General features: G+C 39.9%; 1 protein-coding gene across 2 annotated transcripts in view; it reads right to left on the bottom strand.

Moving 5' to 3' along the window:
• ADAMTS3 (ADAM metallopeptidase with thrombospondin type 1 motif 3) overlaps window positions 1-25,122 on the bottom strand; it is a 227,055-nt gene that overhangs the window by 133,964 nt on the left and 67,969 nt on the right. For both annotated transcript variants that reach the window (XM_067557008.1, XM_067557009.1), the window contains one exon: window positions 16,793-16,949. In XM_067557008.1, the coding sequence (XP_067413109.1) occupies window positions 16,793-16,949 (157 nt within the window). The remainder of the gene's footprint in view (window positions 1-16,792; window positions 16,950-25,122) is intronic.

The raw sequence follows: 25,122 nt of genomic DNA, 5'->3' as shown, positions 1-25,122 counted from the left end.
AAGAGTTAAGATACCTACTGGCCCGGCTATTCCTTTAAGGAACACTGGTGTGCATGAGACGTCCCAAGGGTCTCAGAAGTAGGCAATAGTCTTCCCATTCTTCCAGCTTCTGTTCCATGGTTTCATTCCCCAGCAACCAGGAGCAACTCCCAAATCATTTCTTACTCCTACATGTTTCCCACCTGGGACAAAGACACTCAACCCTACTGCCATGGCAACCCCAACTACCACACAAGCGCTTTGGTTCTTTAGGGAAAATGAAAATCCTGAAAAGAAGCTGAGAGATAAAGGCTTCCTATTCCTTGTTCCTCTCTGTTAGGAAGTAATTACAAAAATTACTTTAACGCAAAGCGCTTTGTGGATGAATAGGTTGTGCTTTAACATAAGACAAAAGAAGATTTGCAGATGAGGGTAAAAAATATGGAAATAACTTTTGCAGGGTTAACATGAGTTTCAAATTAAAGGTTGGTACCCCTATTATTCTTATTAAAAAGAATCAGCACCCCAAGAAATGAACAGAAGGAAATATAAATCAAACCCTCTGTGAGCAGATCAAGGAAAGAAAGATCCAAAGCACACCTCCATAAAGGTTTGATCTAACACCCATGGAAGTAAATGTGAATCTTGCCCACTGACTTCAACAGGCAGTGGATTAGCTCCTCAATTCTGAAAAATTAATACTTGGATTTTATTTTGTGATGTTATTGGTTTAGGTTCAGAAGAACTCATAAAGAAGGCCTTTATGGCAAAGTATCACGGATATTTATCCTTCCTGCATGGGTATGAGACATTCTAAACCTTTGATTCTTGGCCTCCCTCTGTTGTTTTTGATGGGGAAAACAAATAATACCCAATGAAGCTGAAAGAAAAAATTCTGCATTTGACAGAATAGGGTATAAACTTTACTTAACCCTGAAATATGGATCTGGGAGAGCCAGAAGCCACAGTTAAATGCTTCCAAAAGGAAGAGGTAAGTTCATATAGCATGGTCTTGTTTGTTTGTTTGTTAATGAAGAAGAGGATATTCCTTTCACCAGATTCTGGCAGAGTGATATTATCATTACTCTTTCAAAACCTGCCAAATAAGACAGGTCTGTAAACATTCCTTTCTGTTCTCAACTGAAAAGCTATTTTGCTGTCAAAATATTAAAAATTAATAAATTGAGGTTTAAGGTTTTTTTTTTAATGTGGAAGCCTTCTAAATTCTTGTCTACTGCTGTCTTCTCAATCTTTTTATGCACATCCTATAAAAACAACTGATATTCTCTCAATCTCTTCTTAATTTCATATATTTTATAAATTTGGGATTGTTTTTTTTTTTTTTAATATATTATTTGGGAATACCTTTCCTGACATAAAACTAAGGGCCTGATCTTCGAAGGTGCTGATTATCCACAAACACTGACCTCAAACAGGAGTTGCAAATACTCAGGGTCTCTTATAAGTATGCCCTAAGTCACTAAGAAAGTCAAGCAAAACTACACCACATCATCCGCGGACCCCTGCTATAGAAATGCCTGCAGGAGTACAAAAATCCTTCTAGAAACTCTTCTCATGGAATTTCCACTGTATCATCACCTCCAAATGGAAAGTAGGTGGCCTGCAAGACCTACCAAGTGTGAGGACCCACACAGTAAACAGAGCCCAATGGCACAGATTCAGAATCAGCCACACGTGCTGAGTGCAGGACTCTTCTCTTCCCCACTGGCATGTGTTCAGTGCCCCTGGCCCACTCACTAACCTGTCCCGGTGGGGGAGAAATTAGTGTTGTTTCTAGCAGCTTTTCCCAGCAGAAATCTGCCAGTGAGAGCTTGCCACCAACGCACCCAATACATCCCTTACGTCTGTGCAATCCAGGGTGAGCAGATGTCCTGATTTTATAGCCACAGTCCCAATATTCAGGGCTTTTTCTTATATGGGCGTCCATTACCCCCAACCCTCTGTCCCGATTTTTCTGACTTGTTATCTGGTCACCCTAGTGCAACCATAACCTCACAGAATGGTTTCTGAGAAAGACGTTCACTCCACGATCCCTTACCAACACATCCCATGAGGTAAGTAACTATTATCCCCATTTTACATATGGGGAAAACTGAGACACAGAGATTAAGGCCAACATCTTCAAATGTCCATCGATAGTAGGTGCCTGCATTTTGGGGGGCCCAGTCTGAGGCTACTAAGGCCTTGCTGTCAGAAAGTGCTGATCATTCACAGTTCCCATTGATTTTTGTGATCATTAAGATTTATAAAGCACTTTCTCTTCCTCAAATGGAAAACCCTGTGGAAGTGAGACATTATAAACAAGGCTAGGAGAATATACATGCAATAAACTGCTTTTGTACTTATCAAATGACTAGGCTTTTCTTCAAATATATAATTATCTTCAAAAGCAGTCTAGAGCCCTGTGTAAAACTCCTCCATGAATAATATCCCATATATGCAATCTCAAATGAATTAACCTCTAATGTCCATATTATTCCCTAAGCAACTCTCTCATTTCAATCTGCCAATACCTGCTTTTTGGGTTAGATGTGGCAACCTAATATTTCTTGGGCTAGTAATTCCAGCAGTTGATTAACACAGAAGGTGGAAATCTTGCTTCCAGTAGTAGCAATAGTTGAAAAGCAGAGAGATTGTCTGTGTTTTCACACTGCCAGAGAAATTGACAATCAGAGGTGAATGGTTGTGGAGCCAATACCTGCTTCTTTCCATTAATCACCTTTTCTAAAGTTGAAAAAGATCATTAAGATCATTAAGAGCAGTGGGCTGTTGGGTCATGATATCCTCATTGTTAAGAGATGCATTTCTGTGACAGTTGCTGAATGTTGGGGCCTCTTTCTCTTCCAAAAGAAGTCAAAGAAAGGCTTCTTTCTTTATCTATAAACTGAAACAGTCACAAGTGTCTCTATATTTTCTGCTAAACCTAATTACAAGGCTCTCTCTGATCTCAGCAATTTACCCAATTTAGTTGTCTATATGTTTCATGCACACCCTGTTTAATCCTACCAGATTAATGATGATGATTTACTACACTTCAAGTCTGAGGAGCAATAGCACAAGTGTGCATTCAGTCATCCTGCGAAATATATACACAACTCAGGGCAGTTACACTTCCATATTTTTCACATGCAGCATGATGGCATTTATACCGGGCAATGATTATTTTGGGACATTAAACTAAAGTTGATGCTACCAAGCATGTCAGCATGTATGTTGTGTTACATATTAAACTCGTGTCTCAGGCCAGCCTTTTGTAAGCAACAAGAACCAAGGCATTTACTACTACCAGGTTGTGTTACATATTAAACTCGTGTCTCAGGCCAGCCTTTTGTAAGCAACAAGAACCAAGGCATTTACTACTACCAGGAAGAACTTCATCATTGTTGATGCTGCACCATGCTGTTACTGTGTCTATGTTTTAACCAATTGCCCATCTGTGTGAAACAAACGCCCCAATATTTTTTATGCAGTGTTGTAGCGATGGTGGGTCCAAGATATTAGAGAGAATAAGAGGGTGAACTATTATCGTTTATTGTACCAGATGCTGTTGGTCAGAGAGACGCTTTTGAGCTTAAACAGAGCTCTTCTTCAGGTGTTTGGTTTTTTGTTTCATTTAACTAATTAATTAATTAGGTTAATCAATCACTTTTATGACCAAGGTTTACTTTTTCACCACCTTGGGGGTTTTCTTTCATCATAATCTTGTTGGATGGATTTTTCCCCCTTTCGTTGTTACTGTCCTGATAAACTGTATAGTCTATTATTTCACAACTGGGTCAGAAATTAGAACTGAAGAACACCTATTGGATAATAGCCCATCTTTCTTAACTGCAGGACGTATCATCCAAATACAGGATGCTTCTCATTTTAAATATTACACTTTAACTATGTCATTGTTCTTTTTGTGTTAAAGCAGAGGCTGTTACACTAATGCATACTATTACTCAAATTAAAAATACTCTAAAGTTTTCTCTCATATGGATACACAACTGTTCCAAGTGCACCTTTTATTTTTAAATGCAATTCTATTTTATAAAAATCAATTTTAAATCCACGTCAGGAATGGCTATAGTACTGAAAAGCAGAGAAAGCTCTCACCCATCAATGGATAAGAACATAAGAATGCCCATCCTGGGTCATACCAATGGTCCATCTAGCCCAGTATTCTGTCTTCAGAGAGTAGCCAATGCCAGATGTTTCAGAGGGAATGAACTAGAACAGATAATCAAGTAATCCATCCCCTATCACCTATTCCCAGCTTCTGGGAAACCGAGGTTAGGGATACCCAGAGCATGGATTTGCATTCCTGCCCATCCTGGATAATAGCCATTGATGGACCTATCCTCTATGAACTTATCTAGTTCTTTTTTGAATGCTCTTATAGTCTTGGCCTTCACAACATCCTCTGGCAGAGTTCCACAGGTTGACTGTGCATTGTGTGAAGAAATACTTGTATTTGTTTTAAATCTGCTGCCTATTAATTTCATTTGGTGATCCCTAGTTCTTGTGTTATGAGAAGGAGTAAATAACACTTCCTTATTTATTTTCTCCAAACCAGTCATGATTTTATAAGACCTCTATCATATCCCCCCTTAGTCTTCTCTTTTCCAATCTGAAAAATCCCAGTTTTATTAATCTCTCCTCATATGGAAGCTGTTCCATACCCCTAAACATTTTTGTTGCCCTTTTCTGTATCTTTTCCAATTCCAACACATTTTTTACAAAATGGAGCAACCAGATCTGCACACAATATTCAAGATGTGGCATACCATGGGTTTTTATACAGGCAATATGATATTTTCTATCTTATTATCTATCCCTATCCTAATGATTCCCAACATTTTGTTGGCTTTTTTGACTGCCACTGCACATTGAGTGTATGTTTTTGGAGAACTAGCCACAATGATTCCAAGATCTTTTTCTTGAGTGGTAACAGCTAATTTAGACCCCATCATTTTATATATATAGTTGGGATTATGTTTTCCAATGTGCATTACTTTGCATTTATCAACATTGAATTTCATCTGCCATTTTGTTGCCCAGTCACCCAGTTTTGCAAGATCCCTTTGTAACTCTTCACAAGTCTGCTTTGGACTTAACTATCTTGAATAATTTTGTATCATCTGCAAATTTTGCCACCTCACTGTTTACCCCTTTTTCCAGATAATTTATGAATATGTTGAACAGCACTGGTCCCAGTACAGACCCGTAGGGGACACCACTATTTATCTCTCTCCATTCTGAAAACTGACCTTTTATTCCTAATCTTTGTTTCCTATCTTTTAACCAGTTTCTGATCCATGAGAGGACCTTCTCTCTTATCCCATGACTGTTTACTTTCCTTAAGAGCCTTTAATGAGGGACCTTGTCAAAGGCTTTCTGAAAATCTTAGTACACTATAGTCACTGGATCACCCTTGTCCACATGCTTGTTGACCCCTTCAAAGCACTCTAGTACATTGGTGAGGCCTGATTTCCCTATACAAAAGCCATGTTGTCTCTTCACTTACAAATTGTGTTCATCTCTGTGTCTGATAATTCTGTTTTTTACTATAGTTTCAACCAATTTGCTTGGTACTGAAGTTAGGCTTACCGGCCTGTAATTGCTGGGATTGCCTCTGGAGCCTTTTCTAAAAATTGGTGTCATATTAGCTATCCTCAGGTCATCTGGTACAGAAGCTGATTTAAATGATAGGTTACATACTACAGTTAGTAGTTCTGCAATTTCACATTTGTGCATCTTCAGAACTCTTGGGTGAATACCATCTGGTCCTGGTGACTTATTACTGTTTAATTTATTAATTTGTTCCAAACCTTTCTCTAACGACACCTTCATCTGGGACAGTTCCTCAGATTTGTCACCTAAAAAGAATGGCTTAGGTTTGGGAATCTCCCTCACATCCTCAGCCGTGAAGACTGATGCAAAGAATTCATTTAGTTTCTCCGCAACGTCCTTTTCTTCCTTGAGTGCTCTTTTAGCATCTCGATTTTCCAGTGGCCCCACTGGTTGGTTAGCAGGCTTCCTGCTTCTGAGGTACTTACAAAATTTTTTGCTGTTACTTTCTGAGTCTTTGGCTAGCTGTTCTTCAAATTCTTTTCGGGCCTTCCTAATTATATTTTATGCTTCACTTGCCAGAGTTTATTCTCCTGTCTATTTTCCTCTATAAGAAGTGGAACTATTCTGGAGGCTTCTTGCTCGATCGCTCCCAGCAGACTGACGACTGACTTTTTAGCACTACATTATACAACAGTGTGCTTAGATGAATAAACGTAGTATTTTTGGCACTCAGTCAATTGCTCAGCTGTTTATTTGCAGAGAAGAGAGGAATCTTTATCACAGGTGTGGATTCTTGAACTGGCTTCAATATAATACCAACACTAAATGCTGGTTGGTTGGATTTACAAATGAGATTATTATCTTACTTTCTCTATCAGGGATGTATTCACATCATGCTATACACGGATTTAACAACCTGACTCACAGGTAGACTCAAGGCCCTGTCTACTCTATACATTTCACCCAAGTATTTTAACCAGGTTGTGGCTGATTCCACAAGTGGTTAATATGATCTGTAACTAGGTGGCTTGTGTTTCAGTCTGTTTATGAGGGCTCTCAGATGATGTCAAGCTGTCAGGTTCTAACTAGGTTCTTTTGCTTTGTGTATCTGACAGCCTAACCATTTCGGTGGAATTGAGTTAGCTGTCTTCCAATCTTCTGGGACAACATCCTGAAGTGCATCAATCTACTACTCATGGTTTCAATTGTGGAGGTACTATGGGAAAGCTAGCTGCCCAGATTTCCCAGAATGCAATGACATGCAAACGTGGCTGTGCAGCAGGTTGTGCTTGCCCATTGACGCCCAGTTGACAAGTGGAAGAACTGAATGCTGTTCATCTCAGCCTTGTCAGATCACAATTACATTCACTAGAGTTCTGTCAGTAGTGTAGGTGGCGGCCTGAGGGGGTTTACTTCTCATGGACTGTAGTAAAAGTGCTCCCCTTAGAATCCCTTTTCTGAAGCAGGTTAGTCAATAGGAGCCTGTGAGGTTGTAGGGAGACTGGATTCTGGGTTGGCAAAGAATCACAGCAATCACAATTCACACAGTAAATTCACTTTAACCAGAAAAAAGACTGACCAAAATGTCACATTTCAAATTTAGCTACTCACAGCTCATCATTTTAACTGGAAGTTTTTATGTACATATTCTCTACGCTGCCTGAAAACAAAGCTCCAGTAATCTCTCTTCTAGGGAGCCTCAGTGGCGCCTGTAAAAGTCACAAGCTGCCATTTTGCTCTCCAGTCAGATGCTTTATAGACAGTGAAGAATTCCCCTGAGCTTTGCACTTGGTGATACATACTCCACTTTTCCTAGAGATAAATTCAGCCAGCTGAAGCAATTTTTTTCTGGCCATCTCTGTTTGGGTCCAGCCCTTTTTATAAAATGGGGCTTCCCAGTTCTTCAGCCTTAGCTATCATCCTGCAGGGAAGGATATTTCCTTCAAGGGCCCTGTTCCTTTACAGACAGAGAAAGGAATTTCTTCAGGCTGTTTTCTCTCTCTGTATTTCTCAGTCAGAAAGAACTCACCTGATTTCCTGGTTCTGATCTGGCCATTGTGGGTGGCAGGTAGCCCCAATTCTCTTCCTAAACAGCTAGTCCCCTGGGAAGTAGCCTAACCCAGTCCAATGGAGACAGCAGACTTCCTTTTTGTCTTTTCTGGTTAAATTTTAAAATTAATCTGTGTAGAAGAAAACCCTATCTGAGGTTTAATTAGACTAATGGGGGTGGAATACCCCCTTGGTCCAACAGTGATCAGGGATATCCATCCCCTGCAGTAAAATAACATGTGGATGACAGAGAATGGCAGGCCAGCTGAAGAAAACAAAGCCTTGAATAACGAGAAGGATTATCCATACAGTATCTAGGACCAGACATGTACACATGTACCACGCAGGTAAAGGCAGCAGCGCAGAAAAATGTAGGTGGAAAAGAGTCCTGTGGTGATATGGCCACATTGCTTTTCACTGCATCCCTGCTGCACGCTAGGAATTCAGCCTTGCAATGCCCAACACGCTTCTAGGAAGGAAGTTCAACTCAGAGAGACTGCATTCTCTGTGGCTGCACAGAGGCAAAAGGCTAACCCCATTGCTACCTTTGTTCTAGGCCCCCAAAATATGGCAGCTCCACTCCCCCTCAAAGAACTGATTTCTTCTTTCTATTTTAATTCTATTTAAAATACAGAGCAGTTGAGGAGATATTTTGGCCCAAAAAACTGGAGTATATTTTTGGTTTAAGGCCCCATCCGAATGTAGAGGGTGATATCCTGGTTCCACCAAAGTCAATGGCAAAACTCTCATTGACTTCAGTGGGGCCAGCATCTCATCCATAATGTTCATGCACAGTAGAGGGGCTCTTGATTTGTAAAGCTCATCTGGCAGTCAGTCTCACAACGAGTGAAATGCTCTGAGCCCAACATCTACATATGAAGGATGAAATGCCTCAGGCAGGATTCAAACCTGGGGCCCTATGAAGTCTAAATATTTCAAGACTGATTCTTAGAACACTGAAACCTCTCTGACCCAGCCATACGCAAACAAATGGTTAAGCTGTAGAGTACTGTGAATATCTTAAAATAAAATTAAATAATCACAACATCAATTTTTCCAAATAAAGACTAATGCTTTGCATTTTTATATTTGTGGAGCTCAAAGCACTTTACAAACAAGAGTCAATACTCATATGACATAGTACAAGTAAATATTATTCTACCCATTTTACAAATGGATGAATGGAGGCACACAGAAGTTAAATGATTTACCAAAGGTTACACAATTCATCAGTGGCAGAGTTGGGGATGGAATCCAAGAGTACCAACTTTGTCCCCTACTTTATCCACTGAACACTACTACCTTAATGCATTCAGAGGTTTTATATTAAACATGTAAGTTATTAACTGGAAAGCATAAAAATAAAGTATTCAAAATGCTGCCTGAAAATGTACAGCAAGGAAGACATCTACTGTATGAAAATTTGTATTTTTAATACACTATCTTATAAGCAGGAGTCCATACCTTAAAAAAACCTGTGTAAAGATCCATCATTATTTTGATATTTTTTCCAATCATTACCGCCATAACCATACGGATATTGTTCAACCTCTATAACTACCAGTCACACACTTAGGGGTAGGAGACTCTATCTGCCTACTATAATCAGCTTGCAGATGAGTAAACAGCTTTTCAAAATACTCATTACAAAACTCCCACTCATTCCTCCTCCGGTGACTTGACTGCCTTAATTACAATGTCTATTACCGTAACCCAAAGCTGGACCAATCGCTTGGCACTCTACCTGATAAATAAAAATCTGCTTATCATGCATTTACCCTGGGGACACTTCAAAAGACTAAGGTAAATTCCACTGCTGAGGAAACCTATTAATAACCTTTTCACAGGTGTTGCTACTTTTCAATAGTTTCTGTACAAATATTGTCTCGTGCATTTAAAATGAATTAAAAGATTCAAAAGCAGCATGAACGACTCTTGATTCCAAAACTTTTTTTCAGAACCTAGTTCAACAAAAAGCCTGGGAATTTCCTTTAGGGTTGAAACACTAATTTTGTGAAGCATTGGCCCCTGAATTCAAATTTAGTGGGGGCAAATTTCAAGCTTTAAAAGTGAAACCAAAACATTCAATAATCCTAGAATAGGATTGATTTAGGACTAAATGGCACCAAAAGCCACAGCCCCGTATTTGCGGTGGAGAGCTGCACCGCCCCAGGGGGAGCACCTGGAGGTGTTGTGCACCAGAGAAGCACTCCCAGAACTGCACCAATGGGAAAAAGGTTTCTTACACCTCCTTGAGGAGTGCAGCATAATTCCTTGCACAGCCTGTTAGCTCTGCTGGCTGGTATGAAAGGGAGGACAGAGCCAGGACTCCAGCTACGCCCCTCCGCCCTTGTTCAGCCAGTTATTTCCAAGGGTGGGTAATTGAGTGGCATCCCTGAGCACAGAGGTTGTGATTTTTTTTGACCCTGACAAAGATCACTTTTTATGCCTTCCTCTTCTTGTTTGCAGCTCTCCCCCTGTGGGTTTCAGGCGAAGTGGCTGTGACAAGAAAGCCTAGAGCCTCCTCTTCTAGGGAAAGTGAAGGAGTTAAGGATTTAGCAAAGATTTTCAAAAGCTGCTAATGATTCTAGTTGCCCAACTTGGTACACCTTCAGATCGCTTGTAGAAACACTTTTTCGCTCTAAGGTTCCTGCCTTTGTAAGAAATCTGACCATTACATCTGAAACCCAGTGTACCAGTAGTGACTGTCTAAAAGAAGAGAGACAGATATACCATGAGTTTATGCCTATTAGCATGAGCACACAGTTCATAAACTAATGGAAAGCTATGCTGTATACTAGTGATACTTGCTAATATCATATGGCTCATGATCTCATGTACTTACCTTGATTTATATAGCAGACTATGCAGTAAGCACCTTACTATTTGCCTTGTATTTACTTCATTATCAGAATAAAAAAAACGCATACAATTCTGTATAAAATAAATATAATGCTGTTTGCACAGTGTCAGGTATGGTGATTTATTTTAAGACATTTATGGTTGAATCTTCCCTCCCTGAAAACACTGAGAGATTTGTTATTAACTTTTGTGGGGTCAGTGTTTCACTCTGGGTTTCTTGATAGGTTCTCAGGACATACAATTCTCAATGGAAAACTTAAAGCTTTTATCATGACAGCTGTTTTATGTTTAATCACTGGAACCTTTGTTAATCACTCTGCACCATAATGAAAACATTCACCCATCAGTTGGATATTCTCTGACACCTAGAGTATTTGGTGGGAGGAGGCTAATACATAGGACTTTCAAAAAATGAAGTGTTTTCATTCTATTGTTTTTTAAAGCAGATTTAATATTTCTTTTTCTGGATTCTCTCCATCAAAAGGCTTTTATTTTCCAGAAATTATTACTTTTCCAAAATGGAAACTTTCAAATTTGGAAATACAGATTTCACTGGGGGATGTAGATGTCTGGGAAGATTCTAAAATGACAAATTTAGATTTGAAAAAAATATCCTTCCATGTGACCAAACATGCCTGTGCCAAATCCAAACCCAGAAAATACCAGATCAATTGAAAGTCTTCATGTTTGCCAATAGTTTCCATAGAAAATTATCCAAAATCAAAAAATAATTTTTTTTAAAAGTCTTAAAAAATTAGAAACATTTTCACCAGCCCTTCCAGTATCTTTGGTTTTTTTTAAAACTGTAGAATTGCATATTTTAATACAAACATTTATATTGCATGCTTGCTTAATATCAGTTTTATTTTTAACTTTTTAAATGTTTAGGGGAAGTTGTAGCATCTGCTTTTAAGAAACGTCATGGTAATTAGTCTGACAAAACCAACCTGTTGGAATGTAAATATGTTCACGGTTAAATTCTGCCTTCTGATGGAAAGGTCTGAGAAGCTGCCAACGAAGTCAGTGGGAAATGTGCATGCATATCTTTGGGCAGAATTTGGCCATTACAGTTCAACTCTGTGCTACAGTCTTTTAGGCCAGTGTCAAAGTTGGGGGCCTAAAGCGAGACATGGCTAAAAAAGAGAAGAGCCTGGTTTTACAACAAACATGTTGAACACCAGCAGCTCCAACTGCAGAAAATCAGGCTACTTTTACTTCAGCGCATAAGCTTACACATTCAACTTTGCTCATAGCCTCAAACTCAGCAAGTTAGTCATCAGTAATGTACATTCTAGTTTTCTCTGATGAGCCATAAGAAACAATGTCAATGCAACTGCCAACTGCTGCAAAGTACTCCAGTAAAATCAGATGTCCAGCAGCATGCCTTCCATATGGCTGAACTTGGCAGCTTTTAGGACAAGAGCATCTTCATCTTACATATCAGACAGTGTGCTGTTCCTCACTGGGAACACCCTGATGTATCTTACTTCATTATACATGGACATGAATTTTACCCAACATTTCCCCCAGTTTTTATAACAACTTCACTAACAGAAATGGTGACCTAAAGAAATTTATAATTCTAATTTACAATTCTTGCACTGTTTAATGCTTAATTGTTTCAGAAACCTCAGGCTCTTGTCTGCTTTGGATAAAAGTGTGGATAAATTCCTAATTTGTTAACAGACAAAGTTCTTTGATCGGAGTGAATCTTTGATCAGAGAATCTATGGCTGAGGGGAAAAGGTCTATGCCTCTATTTGTAATATATTGCTAAATTTCCACTTCACCTGTGTCATAGCATCATAATGTCCTTAATGCAAGTGATTCTTCAAATGTGTGCTAAAAGCTTTGTTTTGTGAAAAGTGAGTTATTTGAATACACTTTCTGCTAACAATGGTATATTCACAATGCACTTAGAATAGAGTGTCTGGTATGTTAATCCACTACATAGTCCATTGGAAATACAGTAGACTCCTAGATAGAATGGAACAAATTCAGACTCAAAGTCAGGAGTGCATCTCTATTGCCTTCAACAGAGTTACAGCAAGTTGAACTTCATTAATCCTGCAGGCAGGTGTGAGCAGGATCTTTTAAAAAGACAGCTCCAACAGATATAAAGAAAACTATAATACAACTTTATATTTTCCCATGCCTACCCTCAGCCAAGATAAAACCTTACAACAGAAGTGGAGGGAGAATTAGAGAAGATAAGACAATAGTAGAAATATTCTTTATTTTGTTAAGGGGATCTTCTAATTGAAAAGGAATGAAAAACAAACATGCACAGCATACATCGAAGGACAAAGAGATGGAAATTAGCCTCTCTCTAGCGGACTTTTTCACAAACTTACAGGAGGGATCCCAGTGTGAGGAAAGTGGCTTACATCACAACCCTGTGAAAAAGTGGGCTTTGAGATGCATCTGGAAATTACAGGCTGCTTGAAGTTCAGTTGTGGGGGAGAGCCTCCCTAAATATTTTAAGAGATCTACTCTGGGGAAAGACCAGGAAAGTCAGGTTGATTAAAGCAATCAACATGTCTACAGCAGTCTCACAATCTTGCAAGCCTGAGATATTGTTTCAAGCTCAGTAAGCGGGTTGATATTTTCTTCTTATGCCTTCATTGCTCAAGAGTAGAAGGCCAAGTTCACACTGAAAATGAACAGATACTTTACAGAATTGCAGAACATGAAGCACACCTTGCCCAGTATAAACTACCTAATGTAGAGATAATTAAGGGTAGTTATAAATACAAATGTCAAGCTAAGAGGCTGTTGTTAAACGGACACTGTCAAGATTGACAGACCTGCAATTAGACTTACTGGCATGTAGGCCATCAAGGTAACTTTATGTTAATAATTGGGAAAGGGAATTATAATTCCTGGATACATTATATTTAAAAGGATGCTTATTACAGGCAGGCACAGATCTACCTTGGGCAGCTATAGTAAAAAAGTCCTTTTAAAAACAACATATCTAGGAAACATAAAACTCCTCCAACATACCATAATAAACGGCTGGATGCTATCTTGAAAATTGCAGCTGGATCATATTTCGGCAGCATCGAAGAGATTGCAACTAAAGATGGCTGGAATTTTTCATTAAAAATGCTTTAGGTCCCCCCAAATTAAAAATCTGAAATTAAGAAAACTATGACCAGTTCTAGTTGAAACAGTGCAGTACAAAACTATGTGACAAACAGAGTTGAAGCAGTTTAGTGTTATTAAATAATGGATTTAAAATTATGGTAGTGATGGGGGGAAATATTTTGTAGATGATATCATAGCAAACAATAAAAATAAGGTACAAAAAGGTTTACAGCCTAAAAAAATGTCAAAGCATGCATTAGAAAGCGACATACTGGGAGCAGAGAACAAGATGATCTTCTTCATGGGACCTGAAACCTCCATGGCACATTGATGTTTAGAATTCCATGGTCCAGCAAGGCTCCATGGTCTTATCAGACCCAGAGAGATAACACCTCACTGCACTCAGCTATGTCGCACCAAGGTTGGATTCAGCTGGTACCTCTTTCATGCTGCCTTATTCTCCAGAACGTAAATTGTTATTTTAAACAGAAAGTAAGTCTCTAGCTGTTATGGTGGGTGAGAGAGGCTCAAAAACCATGCGCTGAATGTAGCTGATACAGTGATGTCTGCCTTCCTTTGCAGAACCTGAAACAACAGTTGAGAGGTGTGACCTGCTCCCTTCACCTCCGTGGGCACTAACTTGGATACCCAATGACAACCATTTTGGCTTTGAAAGTATTATCTGTTTCTCTGATCATCACAACTTGCAAGAAAAGGAATGGGGACAATCATTTTATGAAGGGAGGCTCATACTGTGAAGAGCTGCACAATCTATTGTGAGAGATGGCTCATTCTGGCAGTACCAGTCAGTGGGCCTGGGAGAATACCGCCGCTTTTCCCCAGTTCCCAGTCAAAAAGGACTCGAACCCAAGGAAGCTAACAGCCCAGCAAGGCACTGACGCCTCCCCACAAAGGGAAACAAAACTCAATGAGACATACTAGCTCAGTGAGGGGAAGACAAGCATGAGGAACCCAGTGCAGCCCACATGTGCATTCAGACCCTGCTGAGCAGAAGCAAAGCTCAATTAACACAAATCGCACACTTTGTCACCTTTTGAACACCTGTGCAATCTACTGTAAGTGGCATCTCATGTGGGCAAAACTCATTTTGTGGGTGGAGCTTGGGAGAGTACCACCACTTTCCTTCCCCTCCCACCCTGCCCCGAATCTGACCCCTGGATACTGCTTACACAGTTGCCCAACTATTCCCTTCCACTTCCTACGGGAGCAGTTTTCATTCCTCCCCAGCTGGGGATTGTGGGGTGCTGAGACTTTCTGAACATCCAAAGTAGGAACTTCAGGTCTGAGCGAGAGGAAGGGATAGTGGTTTTCCCAGGGTGACTGACAGACAGCGAGAGGAATCTTAAGTTAGTTAGCCCCATCACCAACATCTAGCAGTCAGAAAGGAGAGGGGCTTCAGCACCCCACCCCCAGATGTCCCTTATTGCCTCCAAATGAAGCAGCCAATTTTCCAGTTTATTTAAAGCAGAAGGACTCCAGTCTCTATCCCCATCCTCCCACCCCCTGCAGCAACCACCTGATATGGCACAGGATGTGTAAAGATAAAGTCTAGCATCCTAGGAGGGTTCCTTGGGGAGTGCAATGCTGAATTTGTTTCCAGAAGCTCACCACCCAGCATGCAAGGAGCTCCACATCTTGCTTCTTTACCATCAAGTATGCATTGGCCCTGCCCCTCTTCAGATTCAGTCAGAATCGTTTACAAAGCAATAAGGTGCTACTGAACGCATTACTTCTGTGTAAACCAGCCTGTGATGCTTGCTAAGAGTTACGGTGTTGTTCAGCTTGGAAAAACTGGTAGAAACTAGACTGGATTAGATAGAATGCTGCTATCTTTTGGAGAGAAACCACCAAATCACAATGAACAATTTAACTATGTGATGACTGGCTGTGCGGCAATGTTTGTTTTCTGCCTGCCAAAGGATTTTATCTGCCTTCGTTTTTCCATTTCCATGAACAGTGCCTCTTGAGGCTTGGTTAGTTGCAAGAACAGATTTATGCCTTGTTATTGGGATACAGGTGCATAGAGAATTGAGGGGGAGGAGAAGCTGAAAGATAATGGGGAGAAAAGTTAGAGCGCTGAAGGGGAACAATTTTCCCCCGAACCTTTAAAAGGAAAACTGTGGTGTCAAATTGAAAGTGAAGGTCTCTTGAAGTTTTCAAGAGGGTTAACTTGAGATTACCACTTACCCTCCCTTTCTGTCCATGAACATGTGTACCACTGCTAGACATTTCAACAACTGATGGTTTAGAGCAGTGAGTCTCATCCTTTCCATACTGTAACACCCAAATTACAACAGGCAAAAGTTTTGGACCCCCCCACACCTTCCATCTAAACATTAAGAGAGAGAGAGTGGGCCACAATCCCTTGAAATTGATTTCTACCTCCAACTTGAGAACCCCTGATTTAGACAGCTCACTATTATCAAAAGCTGTTTCTCTGATGCAGTTGAAAACTAAAAGCCTTTTTCTAATCTGCCAGCCTGTGCTCTACCTGAAAGTTTTCAGCCTTATTTGAAAGAAGTTGCTGTTTGCTGCTCAACGTCTTGAGCCCTCAAGCATTTGTAAACCTTAAAGAGAAAAAAAGTCTAATGGACAATACTGCACAATAATTATTTTCAAATGGACCAACCACACTGGCTTTAAAACTGAGGGCAACTCTTGGATATGTCAAAACATATCCTATCAAACCAATTATTTGGAAATTGCATTAATCACACTCAGTAGAAGGTTTAAAAATCACAGCCATTTGTACATTTAGCTATTACTGGGAAAAGAAACAAAACCCCAAAAGTTTAAACAAAAGTTGTGTAATCTATTTAACCTCAATAACTATGTATAATATTAAATTCGCGTGAGCGAGCATTTCTATTTACTGTACATGAAATATCCCCCCAAATTACATAGAAGACAATGCTGCCTCCACTGAAGTCAACAGGAATTTTGCCGTTGATTTTAATGGGAGCAGGATCAGGTTTCTAAAGAGCAAAGTATTTGTACATTTCTTTAAAAAAAAAAAGCATGGCCAAGTTCTGCTCTCAAATATGCATGACCAATTGTTGATGTCATCAGGGAATGGTTTGTTTATGTACCTGAGGAAAGATTTCAGCGAAACATTATTTTTCATTTATCTCAGTCAAAATTGCCTTTTTCAAAAGCTAATGGAAGTTAGAGTTATCTGGAATAGATTTCTATGCAACCATGGACATCTGCTGTACCTTCTGTATGGAAGTCTTGGAGTATGTCGGTGGAATCTTGTGTTACAGCTGATCTCCTGTAGACCACGTGAATTCTTCCTCTCTCTTCTTCCATTTGTTTGCCTCTTTCCAAGGGTTCAATGAAATATTCATCCTTATCCGTTCTTATCATTCCAGCCTGGTGAGGAGGGAGGACAGGAAGAGCACAAAGTATGTCAAAAATCCTTTTTCCTGACTTGATACATTGATAAGCACCTGCTGACATTTTAAAGATGTGTGAAGATATAACAGCCAACAACTGAATGTAACAAAGACAGACTACTGCACAGTAAAATGAAATCATTGTTGGGTTTGTTTTTATTTGAGCTTTTCACAGGATTCAGAATATTTCTATCTATTGAGCATTTTGACCTGTGCGTAGACTAGTTCCCATAGGCATTAATGAAAGTCATACGGATGTATACATACCCACCCCGCACCAGCAAAATACACCCCCAAGACACAAGTCTTACAGGAATTTTAGCATTTGTATGTAATGAGTAAGACTGATGTTTTAATTAGCTATTAATACAGCTATTTATGACTTGATGCATGCAGCGCTGAGTGTCCTCAATTCATCTGTGCTCAGTGCCCCACCTGAAATGCTCGACACTTTACAGGATTGGGCCTTAATTTTACTGGACTACAGTCACCTGTACACACCCCCTAAACAACCCTCTAATTATTGATCTGTGTGGATGAACAGCTCGTTCAAATCCCTCCTCTCTGTACCTTTCTCTTGTGAGGGCTGTGAACTGGATTTATAGACGTAAGACTTAATTCTGCTCTCATGGACACTGGTATTAATCAGGACTAAACTCACTGGAGTAAGTTACATCAGCATAAAAACAGATTGGTATGAGTGAAAGGAGAATCAGGTTCATGATCACTGTGGAAAAAAGTCATCCTCTGATAACCTGAATGTAAATCACAGCAACCAGTGGTGAGAGAATTCAGCAGTGTAATCAAGGGAAAGACCGTCTTTGAAAATTCAAGGCTTTTTTTTTGCTTAGGAAATATTTTTAAACTTTCTTTAGCTCAGAAAGCAGCAGCCTACATTCTGTTTGGCAGAGCGAGTGGGCACAATGAATATGTGGAAAAAACTGGAGATACCAGTGAAAGAACAATGGGATATTGTATTTTGAGCAATCTGCCACCTACCTTCAAAGACATAATATAAATCACGAACACCTATGTAAAAATGTATGTGCGAGGTGAGAAAGCAACTAGAAACAAACATTGTGCAACGGATCTTCTTTCTGAAATGTTGTTCTTCAATACACTCTCCCCTCCATTATAATATGATTTAGTCACTTGACATTAGAGGAGCTGAGTTTCACACAGATATCCAAATGTGGGAATACTGAGCCGGTCCTGCACCCCTACTTCCAAGTGCAGAGGGGTTCTCTGAACCTGGATCACAATCCTTCCTTGAAGAGGGAGGGGGTAGAGGACGAACCAGCCACCTCGGCAGCACCGTTTCCCCTCCCAGCTGAACTCAGCACAGCCCTTTCTCCATGTGGGTTGCGTTTGCCATGGAGGAGGGGCTGCAGATTAGGTCGGGTTCCGGTGGCAGGCTGAGTGGGTAGGAAAAGAGTACAAGGAATACAGCCCCAAACTTCCCTGCACAGCCTGTCTAGCATCCCTGGGAGCCACTGAGGCTAGTTACGTCTGTGAAGGGCAAGTCGCTAGTAGCCTCGCTGGCTTTCTGAGAGCTCCCCTGTAAAAAGCAAAGCCTAATGCTAGGCGTGCACAGAAATGTACAATGAGGTACAGAAACAAACAAGCTGCTCAGAAGAATATCTTATTTTAATTCCCAATCAGTCAACACGGTGCAGCCTTCTGCATCAACCCCAGATGCTGGATCAGGATGAAAGGGAACCCAATATATCATGGATAACATTGCTGTGATCCAGCCATAAAGTCACAAAGCAATTGCACAGTGGCATTTTTAAAATGGTAGAAATAGGCTTTCACAGTGGCTAACACCTGAGTACGGCTCCCCCCTAGAAGGCGAAATATAGTCTGACAAAGACTTTCATCAACAAGACATTTCACTCTCTCACTCTGACATGCATTTATTTCAACATGTTTATCCTTAGAGTTGCATATCGATTATTGTTCTCATCTCTTTTCATAAACCAAAGAAATTCAGTACAAAAGAGCTTTTCAGTGTAACATCCTGGCAGAGGATTTAAACGCATGTAAACCATGAATTTCCAGGTCATCATCCTGCCTGTAACCACACTGCACATATACTAGAGGGAACAAGATGAGATTTAGGGCCACATTTTCAAAAATGCTCAACACCCACAATTGGGTCCAGATTTTCCAAAAGATCTGGGTGCACTAAATGGGCGTTGAACTCATAATCTGGGTTGAGAGCCTAACACCCTGGCTCAAACTGCATAAAAGGGACAGAGAAGAATCAAGAGTCTACAAAAGCCCTGGTTCTCACCAAGGATCAGCTCGCAAGGCCTGGTGTGAAGAAGACATTGGGTTGGTGGATGCTTTGAAGATTCTGGATCCCAGGAAACTTTTAAGTTAGACAGGCCCCAGGACTTTATTCCAGATGCCTCTTCCGCCGCCGAAGCAGCACAGGTTCGGGAAGGCTCAGAGGCAGCCCCTCCACGTTCAATAGCTGTACAGACATGCACGGAGCCCATTAGAATTGCAACACACACACAAAGCGTTGCATTTCAGCTCTGAATCATAACAACACTATGTATCCTTTGTATGAAATAGAAAAATTATTTCAGTTCAGTCTCAGTATGTCAAACATAAATTAGCAGTCTGAACTGTGAAGGTTGAAAACGCAAAACTGTAAAGTTACAAATTTGAGATAAGTCATCAAAAAAAAAATTCCCTTGAACACCATTTTATCACCTATCGCTGCTTTTTCCCTTAGAAGTTGAAGAATGGGAAGTATACTGAAAAATAGCATTCTTATATAAGAATGTATATCATGATGGATCCTACTTGGTTATCACTGCTGTACCTTGAAATCAGTGGGTTTGCCTTTAAACAGCACACAAAACATCATGCACACGTTAAAGTTTAACTATTTTAAAAGTCTCAATCTTGACTAGAACAAAGAGGCTGATCCTGCAAACACTTATTGCCTGGTGTAATGGCTGAATAGTCCGACTGATCAATTTCCAATCAGACTACATAGAGCAGTAAGTACTGTGTCCACCGGGTCGCCGACCCTCCAAGATTGTCCTGGAATCTCCAGGAATTAAAGATTAATCTTTAATTAAAGATTGTGTCAGGTGATGAAACCTGCAGGAATATGTCGAACCAAAATTGGCAACCCAAGTGTCCAGCAGTATCTTATAAATTACTGGGGAGAAATGTCTGAAGAAAATGAAGGGTGGTATCAATTGTGATCATCAGTGCTTATCCATAAAATTTACTGGAAATATCTACGACTTCTACTAGCATTCACACTGAGCACCAAAGACCATGTGATTTTATTACTTCTTATAGACAGTTTGCGTTTCCAAAATGCTTTACTGCATGAAGAATATTAACTTCAGCTTACAAGGATCAGGAGCCAAACCACATGTTTTGCCTACATCATTCTTTCAAGGGGTTTTCGAAATGAAATAGCTCAACTGTTTGACTGAATTCACTTGAATAAATGATGGTAGCAGATGATTTTATTATTTATTTTTATGATTAATACATTTCTTAAATATTATGTAATTTAACTAACTGTAAATACTACTGTTTCATTTTTTATTTCTACTATATGAGTGGCAGTAATCATTGTGATTTTTAGGTTGGACTAAGTCAAGATAATCACACCTTTTTTTCCCTTTCATGTGGATAATCAGCATTATTAGACTGGGAATGAACAAGTCCCTTTGCATGTTAATGGCTTATTTTCATGCCATTTTTCTGGCCAAAAGTGAGTTTGTACCTACAGTTGCTATGTTACTGGTGTAAGACCTTATCTTGGCACAGACATTTTGTTTAAATAACCCATTTTCTACTAAGCTGTTTGCCTACAGCTTGAAAGTAGCTGTGTCCAAAGGCAGTGTGAAGTCCAGAAGCTAACTCTGGCTTCCCTTCCCAGCTTTAATATGTGTTTTTTTCTTTTCTGTGTTAAGTCTACCAAATAGAAAGAAGCCCATCATTATATTATTCATAATGGGTGTGCCTTTGTCTAAAAGGAATATCAGAATAACTTGCAAGAATTAAGTGCAATTTCAACTTTTTATGTATAGCCTATAAGCCGTGTTTTAAATACAGACCTACAAAAAAAATCCAAAAAACAAACCCCAACTCATTTACTATAGCTAATATAGAACTGAAACTTCTCCCACTCCAATAACGCTGCTATTTTAAAGGGGAAAATGTTCATTCTTTTAAAAATCTAATTACTCTAAAGGGAACAGTACCCAAAGCAAGTGTTCAATTTCATGTTATCATGTTAAATGAATCATAGAGTTGACATTATGAAATGCAAATTTAAACAGTATAAACACAGAAAAGACAATGGCAAAGGTTCAGGATGACTTGCCACGCAAACACACTTGGCAAAGCAGAATAACACCTAAATCTCCAAAGCATATTCTACTCTGCTCGCATTATTACTAGGCTCAAACATGGCAGCACACACCAGACTTTCCATAAAAGATGCATCACAGTGTCCTACCCTTGACATACATCTGGATTGTACACAAATAGTTAATGCAGTGTCCTTGACTTAGAGTTATTAATGCAATCTTAATCAATGAGAACATGTTAACTTTTTTCTTATTAATATTTCCTAGCAATTAATGGCATCCTATGGATGTGTTCCTGATCTAATGGTTAATATCGAATTACAAAAAGTCACTGAATAACTGGAATAGGTGGCAATAAACATAGAAGCCGGTAAGCCTTGTCTGCATTCCGACCTTAACAGGCTCAGTATCCTGTTTTCATAATTCAATACCGTGTCAGTCTGTGATTATGTCACAATATTAGCAATGGGATACAGAGTCTTTCAGCTCTGAATCATCGTTTCACATCCGTCCTGGGTCAGTAGTGACTGAAAGCCATTACCATCTAATTACCTATGAGAAATTAGGTCACAGGCTCAACCCAGTTCCACATTAAAAAAAATAAAGCTTTGCAAACAGAAGCCTTTCTGGTGACCTTGGCAGAGAGGCCAAGAACTGGAGAGTCAGCCACTCACCCAATAAGGGTGATCCTTCCAGAGAAGGCTTGGAGCAGATTGGAGAAGCTTACTCTGCTGCTGCTGCAGCACTTATTCCGTGGATGAACAAAAGATGGTCTTTGCTGACATTTTCAAGTGTTTTAAATTCACTTTTTACATTTTTTAAAAGAGGAGACAGACGCCTCCCATGCCAAAACACTTCAGCGTTATCTACACTAGAGAATTCTGGGGCTGTACGTCTCTGCCCTGCTTGTTCTAACACACCTTGTGCCCACACACAAAAGAGCTTATAATCTGTGCACAAGTGCTCTGCATTGCGCTAAGACCCACAGATCCATAACAACGGGACTTCAGATCACTTGCTGCTTCGGGGGCAGAAGCAGACCTGTCATCACTGGCAGCATGGGAAATGTCCCATCTCTGAAGTTCCCAACAGCTCTAATATGGCTCCACGGTAGAAGGCAGGCTCAACCAGACCTCTCGGTGGCAGAGCCTTTTCTGAGAGAAATTCTAGCATTTTAATTCCAACTTCTAACAATTCATCTCAGTAATCTGTCTGCCTCATTCCCAGCCATGTTACTGCATTTGCCTTTTAGAGGATTAAAGACACTGAAGAAGTTGGAGCTGGTGCAGAAAAAGCCTAAGGAAATGTTTGTGTGTCCTGCTGCTTCCCCCGCATACCAAGTCTCTTATTGCAGAACTCAACCTTCTCTGTGAGCAGAAAACAGTTTCACCCTAATGGCCCAGGCAATCTTCAGGAAAGAAGGGAGCCAGGCAGGACTGGAAAGTCCAGCTCTGAGGTGGAAAGATGCAGGACTGACTGACTGTTTTTGTAATGGGAATTAAAAAATATTAATTCATTTACCAAAATTTTCAAGGGAGATTGTACCATCTCTGTCTCTACAAATTTTTATAAGAAACAAGGATTGAGAGACATGGTATCAAACAATATATACCCTGAAGTCATCTTGGTGCCTACCCACTTTGGGGGAACTTGGGAGGAGGTCATCGGATTGCTTCAAGCAAAAATGAGGTGCTGGTGCAAAATAGGAGATTAACAGATTATATGGAAACCAGAATAAAAAGATGTGTTTCAGTCTGGTCAGCCAAGTTACCCTTCACAAAATCAAGACAGTCCTAGACAAATGGGATGTCTGGTCACCCTAAACAAAAACCAAATGCAGACCTAGGAAAACATATTGGGCTCTATTCTATAGTAACATAAGAAGTTAGTTATAGGAAGGGGTCAGGAATACAAAGACCATTTGCAATACTATCACATCTAGTGGAGATTCTACCATAGTGCAAAAGGCATCAAAGTTCAGCTATATCCTGAAAGTGAGCAAGGAGCAGGGCAAAGCCAAAGGGCACCTGGCCAAGCCAAAAGCCATCTATGCAACATGGGTGTATGCTTATACATTAGCCATCCATCCCAAGAAAAATTTCAGGTGGGTACAGTACAGTAGCATCCTAAGCACTGATCACACCAAGCTCTGATGTGTTGGGGGTTTTCTATATGCAAGCACCCATGTCTATCTTCTGCATTTCCCTATTGATTTGCCTTCCTAATCTGATCTATCTGTCTCTATCATAGCCCAAACATCTTTTTTGCCTGTGCCTTTTGGGACACTTGTTTGCTCTTCAGCTGGCCCTGCACTGCCCCAGAATCTCACCATGTTGATACAAATGGGAAGATATTGCATTTAGAAACATGGGGCTGATCCATTTGTCTACCTGTTAATCACGTCATTCTCCAACTATCCCTTTATGATTTATCCCCCAAAGACTACCAGTATCCTACAACATGTATGTGCATGTAAAGTGCAGTACAGTACAGGCAAAGAATCAAAAATTTGAAGATCCATTTTATCCATTAAGGAAAACAAAATTATTAAAATATTGGCAAAGTTTCATCAGGAATTTCAACCTTTGAAACTGCAATGCAAAAGAGGAAGGTAAGGAGTCCTGTTATTCTGATACACTGCACAGATTACTGTCTGCATTAATTCCTGATTTTCTTTCCTCTTCATACATGTTCTCTGCGCATACCTCCCTTTTCTAACTAAGGTATGCCGCAAGCTGTCAGCCTTATAAGCAGAATGGATTCCCAACCATGCAAGCGGTATACAGTTTCAGAAGTCCACAAAAAACAGACTCCCCTGCATGCCAGAACTGCTTGAAGTAATATGTGGTCCCCAGGTCTCCCTCTCCCTGGTATGCTGGCTGATGAAAACAGGAGGTGATGGGATTTTAAAGAGCAACTGCTTGACACTTGCATGGGTTATACAATTATGTGTAAACCTGATCGTTTCCCTTCAGGTCTCATATTGACCTATTTTTTCTGCAGTTGTTATTAATGATTATTCATATAGATCTGGGGCCTGATTCTCCGTTGACTGTGACCAGTTTTGTACTAGTGGAAACTCCATTGGACTTCAGTACAGTTAACTCTGATCTATGCTGGTGTAAAAGAGAAGAGAATCAAGTTCTCTCCCCAAAATCATATTTATAAGGAAATACAGGAAAGTATAGTCTGAAGCCCTGGAACATTGTTAATTTTACTGCTTTGCTTGTAAATCAAACATCATCATCTTAATGTGTACAATGATTCCACTAAATTAATGCAAATGTGTAGTTTAAAGTTTGTTGTTCTAGGAAGTTTACCTGCTTATTATTACTATTTTCTATAGCATCTAACAGAGATAAACAAAACACAACTATTAAAGTTAAACGAGGAACCTTTATAACTCTTACCAACCTTGTGTGAGTAGGGCGTTGAAATATATATCAGTCTCCTACCAGCACTGTTTCATATTGAACTGAGATTTGGGTTCAAGTCTCAGCTTTCCTACAGGCTTCTCCTACAACCGTTTCCAAGCAAGTTACTCTTGTGCCTCAGTTCCCCATCTGTAAAATGGAGATAACTGAACCCTACAGCAAGGATTGCTACAAGTATAAAATTCAATGACTGTGAGGAACTCAGATACTACAATGATGGGTGTCATATAAATAAGGTAGATAATGCAAAACAGAGCTATGCACAAACACTTCTCCATGCAGCTCTTCCATCATATCTGAATCCCAACTAAACAGGGCATGTGCAGTTTTGAGAAAAGAAGATAAAGGGAGTCCTGATAAGATC

This window comes from Emydura macquarii, unplaced genomic scaffold, assembly GCF_026122565.2.
Source record: "Emydura macquarii macquarii isolate MOO-44397 ecotype Brisbane River unplaced genomic scaffold, CSIRO-AGI_Emac_v2 contig_1790, whole genome shotgun sequence".
Classification (NCBI taxonomy): Eukaryota; Metazoa; Chordata; order Testudines; family Chelidae; genus Emydura; species Emydura macquarii.
Note: the sequence above shows the minus strand (reverse complement) of the source record. Positions and strands in the feature narration are given on the sequence as shown.